Source organism: Orbicella faveolata, unplaced genomic scaffold (assembly GCF_042242905.1).
Source record: "Orbicella faveolata isolate gen_17 unplaced genomic scaffold, um_ofav_v1 contig_35, whole genome shotgun sequence".
Lineage (NCBI taxonomy): Eukaryota > Metazoa > Cnidaria > Anthozoa > Scleractinia > Merulinidae > Orbicella > Orbicella faveolata.
Window position 1 is genome coordinate 15,413,808 of NW_028301564.1, and position 14,600 is coordinate 15,428,407.

General features: G+C 41.5%; 2 protein-coding genes across 2 annotated transcripts; one reads left to right on the forward strand and one right to left on the reverse strand.

The window, feature by feature from the left end:
• Positions 1–706: 706 nt before the first annotated feature.
• LOC110062487 (acetylcholinesterase-like) lies at positions 707–6,936 on the reverse strand. The gene is made up of 3 exons (XM_020769414.2): positions 6,555–6,936; positions 3,422–4,601; positions 707–2,426 (listed from the first exon to the last, which is right to left on the reverse strand). Exons 1-3 carry the CDS (start codon positions 6,883–6,885, stop codon positions 2,195–2,197), a joined length of 1,743 nt encoding a protein of 580 aa, XP_020625073.2. The 5' UTR covers positions 6,886–6,936; the 3' UTR covers positions 707–2,194.
• A 771-nt stretch (positions 6,937–7,707) lies between these two features.
• On the forward strand, positions 7,708–14,476 carry LOC110062446 (cholinesterase-like). Its single transcript, XM_089273391.1, has 3 exons — positions 7,708–8,166; positions 9,798–10,974; positions 12,511–14,476. Exons 1-3 carry the CDS (start codon positions 7,827–7,829, stop codon positions 12,707–12,709), a joined length of 1,716 nt encoding a protein of 571 aa, XP_089129517.1. The 5' UTR covers positions 7,708–7,826; the 3' UTR covers positions 12,710–14,476.
• Positions 14,477–14,600: the final 124 nt, after the last annotated feature.

The following is a 14,600-nucleotide window of genomic DNA, read 5'->3' on the forward strand; positions in this document are numbered from 1 at the left end:
TCGACTAGCCAATCAATGTGTTTAAACGACCGTCCCAAACAATGTGGGCGAGAAGAAACCAATAGGGTGGTTTTAAAACGAGAGTAAAACTACACGACGTGGCTTGCTTGAACGTGTTTCTAGAACAGACACATCTCCAAGACGCACGAAAACTAATCATCAACTTTCAGACCATCACAGTAATTAGGTTTTAAATTTAAACAGCTGCTTTCTGTATGTCATTACAGCATGAATTATGCACTGTTTCAGTTATTATTACAGAACTTTAAAATGTGGCTGGGTAAACCGCACAAATCGCCTTTTAGTAAAGGAGTCCAAAATGCCTGAGTAAGTTCTTATTCTAAATGAAATGTGGTCCAAAAGAAAAATAGAACAAATTAAAGTCACGAGAATTCAATTATCTTCCAAAAGCATATACCTTTTTCAAGGCAGTGCAAATCAAAAATTACAATTTATCTTTTGTGCACAACTGAACAAACAGAACTAGCAAGACAAATGGAAGATGGTTTACATGTCCTCTAATTTTCTCAAATTACATTTTAATAACTTTCAATGAGTTGCTCATTAAAAAAACAGTTTCCTGTTTCTAAAAGGTTAAGAGGTAAGTGAAACTGATGCAATTATTTTTTAGGGATATTTATGTTGTTGTAGTCTTTTTTTCTGGTTATTAATGATTATTTTTGGCAAATTTTAATAAAAGCCTGAAACGGTTAATTGGTCTCATTTTATTAAGCTGGTCGTTTAGACGAATTATGGTGCAACAGTCGTCTGTCAGATAACACGTGCTTACAAATCAATCAATAGGGGCTTGCATTAGATTCAGCCAAACCCCAGCTGTATGAAAATTAAATCCATTTCAGTGAATTTACTTCCATTTGTTTTTTTTGCAGATATATACAACGAACCTTCTGGATAGTAAAAAATAAGAAAGGGAAACAGCAGAAAACCCGCGTGTAAGAACCTACATTTTTTGTCTGGCAAAATATGTTCCTGTATTTTGGGGTTACTTATATGTATTGGCAATTTAGGCCAAGTGGGTTCTTTTTAGGTTATTGATTTCTATGAACGAGATATAGCTGTTGATCACCAGAAAAAAAAAAAAAAACTGGCGTTCGGCTCTTAAATATATAATGTAATTCTATGAACGAGATATAGCTGTTGATTACCAGAAAAAATAATAAAATTGAGTTTGGTCTTCAAATAATACAGTGTATTTAATGAATATTCACAACTGTATTATGCCGATAAGCCTCACACAAATGATTACAGAATGTATATGTAGGTTTCCCTCCATAACAAGAATTTATAATTTAACTGTAACCCACATATAAAAACCTGATCCTGCTTGGCTAAACAGATTCTTAGACCCCAGTTATATGGTCTCGGGTGCCCGAGACAACCATCCCCTCCCCCCTGAGGCAAATGTATTGAGCGTTTATATGTGATAACGTTGTCTCTGTAGTTCGAGTCAAAGTTGACCCTGCATGATTATTCACAACTCTTATTCAGTAATCAAATGTGCATATATCCCTCTTTCTTTGAGTTTTCCTCGGTCATTCGATCAAAGTGGGTTTTGCGGAGTTAATTTTCACTTCTTTGATACAAATTTCTGATTTAAATCATTTCGTGACACTCGCCACGCCAAGAATTGTCTCGGTTAAGCGAGCCAAAGTCTGATATGAAGAAAAGTTGTCCCGCCAGCCAGGGTTACCCTACCTGCCGAAGCGAGACAGCTCGCCCACCCGAGTTATCTCGCTCCCCCAGACGGGTTCGCGATCCTCTTGTAAACGGTTGATTGAATTTTGCAAAGAAAGAAGGGAAAAGTTACCTCGGCTAGGGTAACTTAAGGAAGGGTTGTCTCGGGTAGCCGAGACCATATATATAAATGAGGCCTATTTTTTGGTTCTTAAAAAACTAGGTTCTTAGACACTGGTTTTTACTGTAGTTAAGGGTCAAGATTTCAAGTTGACTCCGTTACCTGCAATCTGACTCTCAGCCTAGATTCCAGAAAATGTCACGTGGCTGTAAAATAAATGGAAACCGACACTGAAATAAAGAGAGCGCGTACGTGCAATAATTACGCCCAAAATTCGTGCTCATTATGAGCAGAAGATAGTCTCTTGTAACTCGTTTATGCTACTGTGTGCTCGAGACGGACGCTTGTCAGCCCCGCTTGCGTCCTCACACATCGGGTTCAAAGTTCGTCTTTTTCTATGGTCTGAGCAGTTTTCCCGACCGATTCCTCAGCTTCCGTCAGTTTCGGTATGAGGTCATTCCAGAATGCCACGCGATCCGGGAGTAAACGTTCTTCAATCTTCATGCGCAAGCCTAGCACCAGGTATTTCTCGCTGTCGGCTGTGAATGGCGGCCAGGGAATGGTGGCGTCTGCGGCATCCACTCGATTCTTATCGTATTCGTTGGGATCACTAAAAACAGGAGTTTAAATAAAAAAAGTCACAAAATCGCTTAAATATTTTGGCTTGAATGGTTCTTGGAAGGCCTAGAAGGCGCTCAGCTTGGGAAATTGAGCCTAATGATCTAGAACAAGAGGGGTATAGTAAAGAGAGTTAATCCCCTACAAAGAGTATTTTCACATGACGTCACGGCGTTACTCTCGGTGGGTCTTTACTTTTGGGGAGCAAAAAACGTTATATAAAGTTGGTGCGACTATGCTCTTTCAAAGAAACAAAAGACGAAAATTCGTAAAAACATGACATGAAATGTGGTGACACGAAGTGATCTATCACGGTTCGTGACACGAGCGATACCTTCCCTTGTTTTAGAGTGCCTTAGTTATAATTATCAACCAGTACCGTTCGTAACTTTCACATGACTATTGATTGGAAAAATTTAATATCCTTTGAACTTTGGTCTTCCTATAATTGGGTGTGACGGTGCGGATGGGCTTGTTTCTCTCGGGGGATTCGCTACTCTCGGGAGGTCACTACTTCCGGGATTTTCTAGCGGCCACAATTTCTTGACGTTGCATTCGGTAGGGGGAGGGGGTCGCTACTTTCGGGGGGTCGCCACTTTCGGAGGTTTACGGTATATTTAGATCAATCCCTACTTCACACTTCGCAAGCTACACACTTATTGTGCAACGCTTTCCAGTGGCATATATGGAATATCCCACGAGTCACTTTTATTGCTCGGTATACAAACGAGCCTTTAGACGAGTGTGTATATCGAACATACACGTGACAAGTGGGATATTCCATGGTATACCGCGAGAGAGCGTTGTATAACTATTTTATACCATGCCATAGAAAATACAGTGGCCAACATAATCATTGGGACGCGCGGCGCATGATGGGAGGTTGGATGTAATGCCATTAAGTATACAACGGCTTTCCCGTGTTCTGATTGGCTGAATTTTCTATGTGCTAAACGGCTTGTTAACACAAATTTCATAATTTCTTACCCAAACGTTACAAAGTTTCCCCACGCTTCACCAACACCCTGGCACAGTCCCTTCTCCAATTCAGTGTATTTAGAGGCCAGAGGGAGGGTAGCCATCGCTTGATAGGGTGCCCCGAATATATAAGGCACCTCGTCACCGTGAGTGACCCCATAGGACTCTGGGTACACAGAGTATCTTGCGCGATGCGTGAAATAGTAGAAAAACGGAGGTACCCCGGCTGCGGCAAGAGATCTGGCTAGTTTAATTGCAGGCGCAACAAACCACGAATCCCCAACGAGTCGCTGCCAGTTTTCCTCGATGCTCTCCTGGAAGTCTGGGTCGGTATGGTTTGTGTACTTATGGAGAATAGCTCTTCTGATCTTGTCGTTCTCTCCATTCTGGACCAGAAGAGATTCTTGTACAGCCTTCTGAAATACTGCATGGTCTATTGGGCGCCCGGCGGCTTTCGATTGCAACTTCCAGGAAGACATTGATCCACCGTTCTTGTTTACGCCAATGATCGTCTTGACTTTCTTGAACCTTCCTTGGTTTAGTAACAGTGATGGGTCGTCTGGGAGGAAGTGCCCGTCCACTGTTACTAAGGGCAGATCCTTTCCTAAGTTCGCATCTGAAAGGGAATCAGTTGCCTCAAGGAACTCCTCTGCGGTCTTACTTCTAAGGCAGGATAACATGTCCCCTGAGATGCAATTTAGTTTTTTCAGATATTGCTTCCCATAGTTGGGATCCTTGCTGGTGTAGGCGGCAAACGGAGAAGTTACCCCTCCCCCTTGAAGTATGGCTTGATGGAACAAGCCTTTAGACAGCGGTGAAATCAAGTGCAAAGCAACACTTGCCGCGCCAGAGCTCTGACCAGCTATTGTTACTTTGTTTGGATCTCCACCAAACGTTGCAATGTTCTCCTGGATCCACTTCAATGCTGCCACTTGGTCGAGCATCCCATAATTTCCCTTCAGTTCTGACCCAGGAACGTTGAGGAATCCGAGGAGGCCCAGGCGGAAGTTTATAGTAACGACAATCATCCCGGAACCAACAGTGGCCAGTGCTGAGCCATCGTAGTTGTTCCCAGTCTGTGTGTAATAACCTCCGCCGTGAATCCACACAAATACCGGAAGTGGATTGTCAGGCGTTATACCAGAGGGCCTCCAGATGTTTAGATATAAGCAGTCCTCGCTCATATCCCCTATTGACAAGAAAAAAAAAAAACAAATTGTACGTTAAAACTGTATACCGGAAAAATATGGCAGATTGCTTGACTAAATGCAGACAATTACAGTCAATAGACTGTCTCTTGCTACAGTCCAATTTTCTCCCTAAGATAGATAGATAATATTTTTTTTATCCACGGTAAAAAATTATTAGTTTTAAAAATATACCTAAAAGCAAGTATGATGAAGAATATTTAAATTAAATTTAAAAACTGCTTTCCACGAATGTCGGGCCTTACTATTTTTCTTTGAGTAGGCGTTTGAATTGCCAAAGAGACTGTTGCAAAGAATGGCGTCACTATAGCTAAAGCTATTTTTGTATTAGTTTGTGCGCAGTAATGAAACGTCGAGTTTATTTTATTCTCAGAGTCGCTTAGGCTATACATGCGTTTTTCGTTTCTTGGTTGACAGGTACCTTCTACAACAGAACCAATCAAATGCAGAACAGCTATCGCATTAGCATTGAGCATTCGCTATCAGATTAGGTTTCCTTTGCCTGACCTTAAATTATTGTGTTGCAAGCTACAATAGCATTGTGCATGATTCCTTAACACACCGATTATTTATAGTCTCGTTTCAGTTGTCTCAGAGTCCCTCAGGTTATATGCAGTTTTCGCCTTTCAAATTTAGAACTCAGTGTAAAGATAGTCTGGAGCCAACCCATGCAGATAGTTGTAAACCATCGTAGCTCTTTGAATTTGCTGCTGGTAAGCTAGATTTTTCCACCCTTGAAGTTTTTGAACAGGTGTGTTTGTGTTCGGCTAGATCGTAAGAACACGTCAAACGGTTGCAATGATCAGTTCAACCTGTAAAAAAGCTTCTCGGCGAGGTGGTGGGTTTGAGATGGAAAGTAGATTTGTCACTTCGCAAATGAATCCGAGATGGTAGCCTTTTAAACTATGCGCGTCATCTCAAAGATCGCATGGAAAAATATGGGACTGTGAAACGTACAGAACACTAGAAGATCGATGTACACTATACATAATGTGGGTGGGGGGAGGGGGTGGCAGGTATGGGTCTGTACCTCCCGCTTTCCGTCAATTTTTTCTCCCAGTTCACTTCTCTTTCTCAGTGGCTCAGTGTCACATCTTGATGACTTCGAAGATGTCGCGCTTTTCCGATTTGTTTCTTTCTTTCAAACAAAAAATAAACCTAAACGCTCGACTTATCATGCCGAATTTAGTGAACATGAGAAGCTGAGTAAGATTCCGTTGTAAACGCATGGAAATGTGCGACTCATAAACTTGCCAATTTTGACAAATAGAAATGTATGTCAGAGGGCAAGCCCTTGGCCCTCTAATCTCGATTGCTGAGAGCATAATGCTTATGTCGCTAATTCACCCTCGCTTCTAACTGTAATACCTAGAGGGTCTGATAGCTTAGCTCAGAAATGTCACCTTTTCAACTAATAACTGAAACTCGGGCTATGCAAAATGTACTGAAACCACCAAAAATTAATCCAACAATAACTAACATTACGGTAACCTCATTCATCTTCTACACAAGATGATATGAGGATCATGCATTTAACCAGCCGATGACATCTCTACACGGATTCCAAAGCTGAGCTCGTCATTTCTACAGAAACTCCAATACTGACATTTATGAGTGCTGCACTCGTGCTTTTCACTTCAAGAGCCAAGGGAAATGAAAAGATTCCAGTAGTACTAGTGTAAGCCAATATCAAGGTCTCGGTTTGTGTCATTTGCCTCAACCGTAATTTATACGGCAGTAATCGGCCCGAGTTTTACAAAAACCTCGACCTTGAGTTTTGAGTGAAAATGCTGCCAACGTCATCCAATAATTGCAAATTATTGGCCAAGAAGTGCAGTAAACCCGCTCTGATAATACTGATGATAAATTTGTGTCATGCATGAATTTATCGTAATATTATTACATGCATAATCCCACAGTCTCGCTTGACTTACCAACCGTCACGTTCCAAGGGAAAGGCACAGTGTTCTGGGGACATTTTGCGGCGAATTGTAAGCCTACGTCTTTCACTCCTTCCCAAGGAACTACCGGCTGCGGAGCAGCGAAACGAAGGTTCCCAACTGGAGGCGCTGCATACGGAATGCCAATGAACCTATCCGCAATGTATCCAAAGGGAATCGGATAGGTGACGCCAAGAACAGATCCTGATTTCAGAACGACTACAGGTCGAGTTGGCTTCTGAATTTGTGCATTACACATCATCAAGAAACAAATGAAAATGGCTGCAATGTTCGGCCTAATCATAAGCCCTGAGAACCTCACCATCTCTACGTACTTTGTCCGTGACTCGCTTTTACACCTTGTTGTTAGACCCGATACGTACAACATAATTTATACAGGCGAATAATTATGACTTTCGTATGACGTGTTTGAGTTGAGGGGCGGGGGGGACGGGGTTGGGGTTCTGCTGTTTTTCAGGTTAAACGCTCTCCTCTTCGCATGAAATGAAAGCAATTTTATCACGTCTTCTCGCTTCTATGCTCAAAATTATAGTCTACGCTACTGTTTCGTCAAGTTCTATTTAGTTCAAAATTCATCATTAATTCAACTTATTTTTGAGCTGGATCAGACGTTTTGAAATTTGGCCCTTATTAAAGCTAATGCCTATTTGTCTTGCCAAACAAAGAATTTCCGATCAGTTAGCCTTAAAATAATACCAGAACAGCTTAAAAAACCCTTGTTTGTGTTTCGTGCGTTCATTGAGGATAAAAACATGACTAAATATATTCTTTTGTCCATGGCATATATTGTGATTTTCTTTGCTTTGCTTGTTGTTTAATATACTCACTTAACTGTCGACGAGAGAGATAACTGATTCAAACTCGGCATGTGTGCAGTTGCTTATATAGATAGCAACGCAAAGGAACGCATCCCCAAAGGAGCTCACTCTCGGCTCTAAGAGATTAGCTTTGCACTACTACATGTACAGTGGATGAAAAAATGATAATTTATGCTTGTTGAGCCTCGCTGCCTTGAGATTGCGTGCCTTCACGTTACTCTGTTGACAGATGCCTTCTACATGTGAACCAATCAAAGCGGAGCAATTATCGCATTAAGTGTTATTATTAAGCATCCGTTATGCTTCGTTTGCCTGACCTTAAATTAATGCGTTGAAAGCTACAATAGCATTGTGCACGATTCCTAAGCACACCGATTTATAACCTCGTTTCAGTTGTGCTTATTTACACTTGCAGTCCTTGTATATCATGCGATTTTCAGTTTACCAAAGCCCCGGTTTCCTTTTATTCCTCGGAGCTTCGTTCGCCGTTTTGCTGATTCGCACTGGCGCTTCAGCAGCTTCGGCTACCGAAGACGAGCTTGTTGTTCACCTTAAGACAGGATCTGTTCGTGGTCGATCACAAAAGAGCATATTCGGTTTAAACTTGGAGTATTTCCTTGGGATTCCGTATGCCGCTGCACCGGTTGGTGACCTTCGCTTTTCTCCTCCCCAACCAGTCCAGCCTTGGGAAGATGTCAGAGATGGAACAAGCTATGGAGCCAGGTGTCCTCAGAATGAAGATTCATTCCCAAGAAATATTACCGTTGGTATGTTCAAAGCTTTCTGAGGCCCGGTCCACAATACACCGGAGGAATTTGAAAACGCAGCTTTATTTCTGCGGTTAGGCCTACCGTCCATTTTAATCCTTCACGAAAACGGAGCTTTTCGAAAACGATGGTACCACGATAATCATGTGAGTTTTCCTCAAACACAAATCCAAAATGGCCGGTGATTGTTGCGTTTTCAAATTTCTCCAGCGTAGTGTGGACAGGGTCTTATATTTATTCAAACTTTATTCCTTGATACAGGGGACGTATGGTAATTCACGAGCGTCCATGGGTTGCGTAGCCTCCCATGTCACGCAGACGCTCTTAGGGCTCGTCACGCGTTCCTTCCCAAACGCGCGACGAACTCTAAGAGCATATGCGCAGCGCAGCAGGCCATGCATTGCGGGCATATATCCAGCATGTTATTCTAAATGCACGGCACCCCAGCCGGGGGGGAGGGGGAGTACTGCCTATATGGGCTATATAGGTATGTGCGGCCCCAAAGGGTATGGCTTTTTCAGCCGTTTTGGTCATAAATAGGGTATCGATTTGGCTATTTTGGTCTTAAATAGGGTAGGGTTTTTGTACTCTAGTCTCTTGAATTGGGTATGTTTTTGGATGAAGCTACTTTTTCATCATTATCGATAAGACCGTAAACAGAAGACCTTCAAAATTTATGTTTAGGGCAACTGTGTCAGCCGCAACTGTCATAAATAGGGTATCAATTTTATAAATAGGGTAGGGAAAATCGAAGATTTTGGTCATAAATAGGGTAAGGGTTTTGGGAAGTGGGCCACACGCCCCCACCAAATTTTTCTGGGAGTACCCCTCGGGGCGAGGACTTCCTCGCGACATGCCCTGAATTTACAAGTTAGATACATTCAACGCTCTAAATATTTGCCCAATCCACGGTGTCACGTACAGAATAAAAGTTACTCCCACTGTTTGCATTGTTTCTCTTAGACAAACATAAAATAATTACACGTTATTTCATGATGCAACGTGAAATAACAGCGGATGCTCTGCTAGCGTGCTAATAAACTGTCGTTATGACCGAGGTCCAGCAAACTGTGAGTTAGTTCGGAATAAAATTAAAATTAGTTACGAAATTACGAAGGCAACAGCCTCTCTGTTACCCGTCTGAAAGGGTCACCTTGCTTGGGTGCTCCTTGGTTAGGGGAGAAGAAGCAAACCACGCATCAGAACAAATATAGGAAAACAGACGATTTCTTTTAAGACAATACATCTTTGGACAGAACTTTCAACCCATTAAAAAAAAAACAGCGTATTTCCTTTGTCAAAAACAGTAGTACCTACTGTCAGACCAATACCCGAATTAGTCAATTTTTTTTTATTATTATCCCTCAGGGACTAAACTGTAAATTCTTCCTTCATCTCTCCTGTCCTACAATTAGACATTACTTGGCACGAGGAAAAACTAAAAAACCTAGCGGTTCATTAAACCGAGATTAAAAGAATTACTCTATCTGAAATATACTACATTTATTTAATATACCGGTAAAAATATTTGTATTATGCATTGAGACCAAAAAAAAATTTGTTGTTGTTGTTTTTGGGGAAGGTTGTGCCAAGGACCCTGATCTTGACTGTTATATACTCATATCTTTTAGGTACAATGGATGAAGATTGCCTGTTTCTTAATGTTTTCCGTGCAACGAAGTTCAAGCATTTGAAATTACCAGTCATGGTATGGTTTCATGGCGGTGGTCTGTACCACGGCTCTGGCAATGAATATCTGGGCCTTGTCTGTGGTTATGGAGCCATTGTTGTCACGGTTAACTACCGCCTTGGGTTGCTTGGATACCTTAACGTTCCCGGCTCAGACATTAAAGGAAATTATGGGATGCTTGATCAGGTGGCTGCATTGAAATGGGTTCAAGAAAACATCGCGAGTTTTAGCGGGATTCCCAGCATGGTAACCGTATTTGGTCAAGGCGCGGGCGCTTCAAGTATTGCCTATCATATGCTTTCTCCGCTGTCTACTGGTTTATTTCACAAAGCCATTTTGCAAAGTGGAGCTGCAACCACGCCTTACACGTTCTATTCGTCAAAAGATCCGGATTATGGAAGAGACATCACCAAACGTCTGGGCTGTGATGACAATGCAATGTTGCTTGGTTGTTTAAGACAGAAAAACATTGAGGATTTTCTGAAAGCTTCTGAACTACCTCGCAGTGTGCTGGACCTCGGTCATAAGTACCCCGTGGTTACGGTTGATGGGGGATTCTTAACTGACGAACCAACTAAACTGCTTGAGCAGGGGTTTGTCAACAAAGTGCCAGTCTTGCTTGGAGTAAACAAAAACGATGGCGGCATCGTTCCTCTTTCTGAAATAGCCAGAACTCTTGGCCAGGAAGTTTCTTCCGAGCTTTTCAGTAGTTTGGTAAAGAATGCGAGGTTTTCAGCCAGGGAAGAATCTGATCTCATGAAAGAGGCCATTTTGTACCAGTACACCAACCACTCGGTGCCAGATTCCACTCGCAGCATCGAAAAGCAGTGGCTTGATCTTGTGACAGACTCATGGTTCAATGCCCCCGCAGTACATATGGCCAAAGTCCTCGTGAGAGGTGGTAGTCCTGTGCGTCTGTACCAGTTTAGCCATCGAACGGAGTTGACTCTGTACCCAGAAATCCTTGGGGTCACCCATGGCGAGGAAATCCCTTACGTATTTGCATTGGCGTGGGCCAATCACGAAGGGACCTTAAAGATCGCGTCATCATATAATGCTGTCGAACGAGGCCTTTCATTGGCAGTGGTATTACTTTGGACCAATTTTGTGAAATATGGGTGAGTATCAACGACCCTCGTTCAGTTTGAATTTAGCAGCGCTAATCCTTGTGTATCGCCACTTAAGGTGAGCTGTAACGTTTACGCTTTCATTGAATATTTAGCGTCATCAAGTCTTAGACCGTTATTCGTACTGAACAAAATTCGAAGATAAAATCTAAACTGATTTTTACCAGGCGTCGTCCAAGGTTTTGACTTCGTCGTTGCTTGAGCTTTGTAATATTTAGCTGGAAAATCACGACTGATATTTTACTCAACCTCGTCCAATAACTGCTTATCATTATACGTTGAAATAACTATCTCTTTTCTGATTGGCCGAAGGCATAGAGTGAATTTTCGAAGACGTCATCTAGCTGCAGATTATACAATAATCATGTCAAGGACACTCAAGGTCACGGGTAATCATGTCATAGATGAACGCGGTGCATGATTTTTAAGTGTAATCATGTCAAGTTCGCAGGCTTTGTGTTGCTTACCGTCAGTGGAGAAGCAAAAACATGATTTCCATTTTTTTTTTCGTTCAATGTACAATAAAACAATTATTAGATTCGGTTTTTGTGATATCCAGAAAAATCAAGATCTCGATAAGGGTTATCAGCCTCAGCCTTCGGCTGATAACCACTATCTCGACCTTTATTATTCTGGATATCACAAAAACTGAATCTAATAATTGTTTATTATCATTCGATGCATTTTTTCCTTCTTTTCCATTGGTCGAGAGCCCACCACGCGACCTGCAAATAATTAACTACCTACAAATAATGGTCTGCTCATACGCAGCACCGTCTAAATGTGTTTTGCTGCAAATAATATTCTGCTCATGCGTAATTGTAACCACGCTCTCGTGTGAAAAATGGCAGATCGCTTTCCTGAGCTGTCAGAGAGTGCTTTAAATATGAAAACAAACTGGGTGATCGAATGATAAAACAATTATTGAACTTGGTTATCGCAAAACATCGTGATTTGTCAGTGTCTCGCAGATCAATTATTAGGCTGCTTTAGCAAGAGAACGGGAACGTCACTTGACGACGGCGCGCGCAGTACAAATACCCAAATATGGTCAGATGACGAATGCAGGGCGCGCGGAATAACCTGGATTCTGTTCTAATTTGACCATATTTGGGTGTTTGTTCTGCGCGCGCCGTCGTCAAGTGACGTTCCCGTTCTCTTGCTAAATCAGCCTATTTGCGTCAGCCTTCGGTCTCAGCAAATAATTTCTCTGATCGCCACTGAAAATACAAGATATTTTTCTCAACCTCGTCCAATAATTGTTTTACCACAATTGCTACTAATCTCGCAATCTGATCGGCAGATTTGCCGTTGTCGTTAAGAGTCCAGACAACGCTGCACGCGTCAATGTATCACGCAATGCCTTTTTCAGCTCGCGCTCTGAAAAAAACATTTTCTTTGACGTTGATATTGTGCCCAGAACATTTTGACGACTGTGATGACGCGTATCGTTGTCGATAAGAGTACAGATCAATTAACTATCTTATAAAATGTATAGCGTTGACGGTTGTTTGGGTCTTTCGATAGATCTCCGGGTATTAGCGACCCTCGTATACCAACTGCTAATGACGTTAACTGGCCTGCCTTTACGACCGACGGAGAAGAATACTTAGTAATTGATTTGGAGGAACCTAGAGTGGAGAGCAAACTTGAGGGGGATCGCGTTGTTTTCTGGGAAGATTTGCTGCCTAGCCTGGCGAAAGGGATCCAGAAAGACGAACTGTAGAGAAATTCAAGGTTGCAACTGTATGTTTGGACTTTTTCTTGACTCCTGCATTATCTTAATTGTCCGTGTTTTTATAACAACCCATGTAAGTTTGACGACTCATTTTATGTTAAGCAATGGAGGACTTTTTCCGCGTGTTCACATAGCCCCATGTTGACATGAGGAGGGCCTAGGAGAATTCGGTGCAGTTATGTGAACCAGCAGTCCAGAGTTTGCAGAATTATCCCAACCCCCCGAGTGGTTCCTTAGAACCAAGCAGGCAATCTAACTGGGTTACGCCAATCGTATAATTTATTCCAAGATTATTTGATCTAAAGAAGTAATACAAAATTTCACTGAGAAACTAAAATGACAGACGATCAGAATATAAACGCAAACCTAAATTACAATGTTAAAGGCCTGAGTTACGGTACTAAACAGTTCCTTCTTTGACGATATCCAATCACATTGTTTTACGGTTTGTCCAGGTCAGCAAACAGATAATACAGATTTAAAAACAGCAGAAAACGGGTCAGCGAAACAGGTCAGTAACAAACATGTGTTCTTTTGAAAACATCTGCGAAAAACTACCTTATCCGAGCTCAAAGGTCAGTTGACCGTATCGGAGGCTACGTAAACACGGAAAAGTCCTATATTACTCATTTTTGTAAACATTTCTTGTCATAACCGTGTATACATACTCTTACCTATTAAAACATACCTATCGGCCAATGAGAGTGCGCGTACTATTTTATATATATTATAATGAAATTTGTATCATGAGCCGAAAGCACCTTCGTGGTACCTACGAAAATAAGAAAGAATGGGCTAAGAAAACGATTAAGCCTCTTCCAATCGGATAATTTTTGATTTTTAAGTCAACGGACATGTAAAAAGGACATCAAAAGACATCTTAAAGATGATTTCCAGTCCGTACTGCGCAGTCTCAGCATCCCAAAGTTTATTTATATAATTTGTGGGTCTCACTCGATGGAATGCGAATCGATGGAATTCGTCACTTACCTCATCTTTGAGGCATTTTAAATTCTTTTTCTAACTACCTCTTTGATTTTTAGAGCTACGAAGTTGTTTCATCAAGTGATATCAGAAAGAACAAAACATGCAGTTTATAAAGTTTCGCCTCCATATATAATGGCGGTTAAAATAAAACTTTGAATTTACTTCATGTAAGTGATGCGAAATGTCACAGTTTGTGACGTGTTACATGATCAAAACAAAACTCTCATGATCAAAAAAAAACTCTCAAGAGTGCGCAGGTCGGACTGGAAATCGTCTTTAAGAAAGAGATCGGTAACTTTGTCACGCATTACTACTTATCGTGACAGCATCAAGTTTTTCGGCTGATGTTCTACCGTGAGGTCGCTGAACAACAATGCACGAATCTGGATGTTGTCACGGGATACGAGGTCAAGAAAATATGATAGATATAACATATATACCACGTGTTACGACCTGATTTCGGAACGACTTCAGGTCCACCTGGCGTTTGAGTTTATGCGTTATACGCAATCAAGATAAATGAAAATGACTGCCGTGTTTGGCGTAATCATAACGCCTAAGAACCTCACCATCATTATCATTATCATTATCATTATCATTATCATTATCATTAGCATTAGCACTAGCTTTACTATTACTATTACCATTACTATTTAGGGACGCTCGTTCCTCCAATGGATAGAAAGCTCTCTTATTTTAGTGATTTGTAAAAGTGTACCATGCCTTTGCGTTTTAACCAATAAATCTCGGGTTTGGTAAACTTAATAACGTTTGGTTGCTCTTTCAGATGGTGGGTCCCATTTTTCAATTCAATTGATTTTAAATATTCGTATCCAGTCCCCTGCTCGTTTAGAACATGGCTAATTGTTTCGTCACGTTCCATTTAGTTCAA

Bases quoted from the DNA above. Each gene is read 5' to 3' on its own strand.
- LOC110062446 (XM_089273391.1), top strand. From the start codon at position 7,827: ATGCGATTTTCAGTTTACCAAAGCCCCGGTTTCCTTTTATTCCTCGGA. The intron at 8,167-9,797 runs GTATGTTCAAAG...CATATCTTTTAG, and splicing joins CCCAAGAAATATTACCGTTG to GTACAATGGATGAAGATTGC. The intron at 10,975-12,510 runs GTGAGTATCAAC...GTCTTTCGATAG, and splicing joins ACCAATTTTGTGAAATATGG to ATCTCCGGGTATTAGCGACC.
- LOC110062487 (XM_020769414.2), bottom strand. From the start codon at position 6,885: ATGGTGAGGTTCTCAGGGCTTATGATTAGGCCGAACATTGCAGCCATT. The intron at 4,602-6,554 runs GTAAGTCAAGCG...TCTTGTCAATAG, and splicing joins CCCTTGGAACGTGACGGTTG to GGGATATGAGCGAGGACTGC. The intron at 2,427-3,421 runs GTAAGAAATTAT...TCCTGTTTTTAG, and splicing joins GGAAACTTTGTAACGTTTGG to TGATCCCAACGAATACGATA.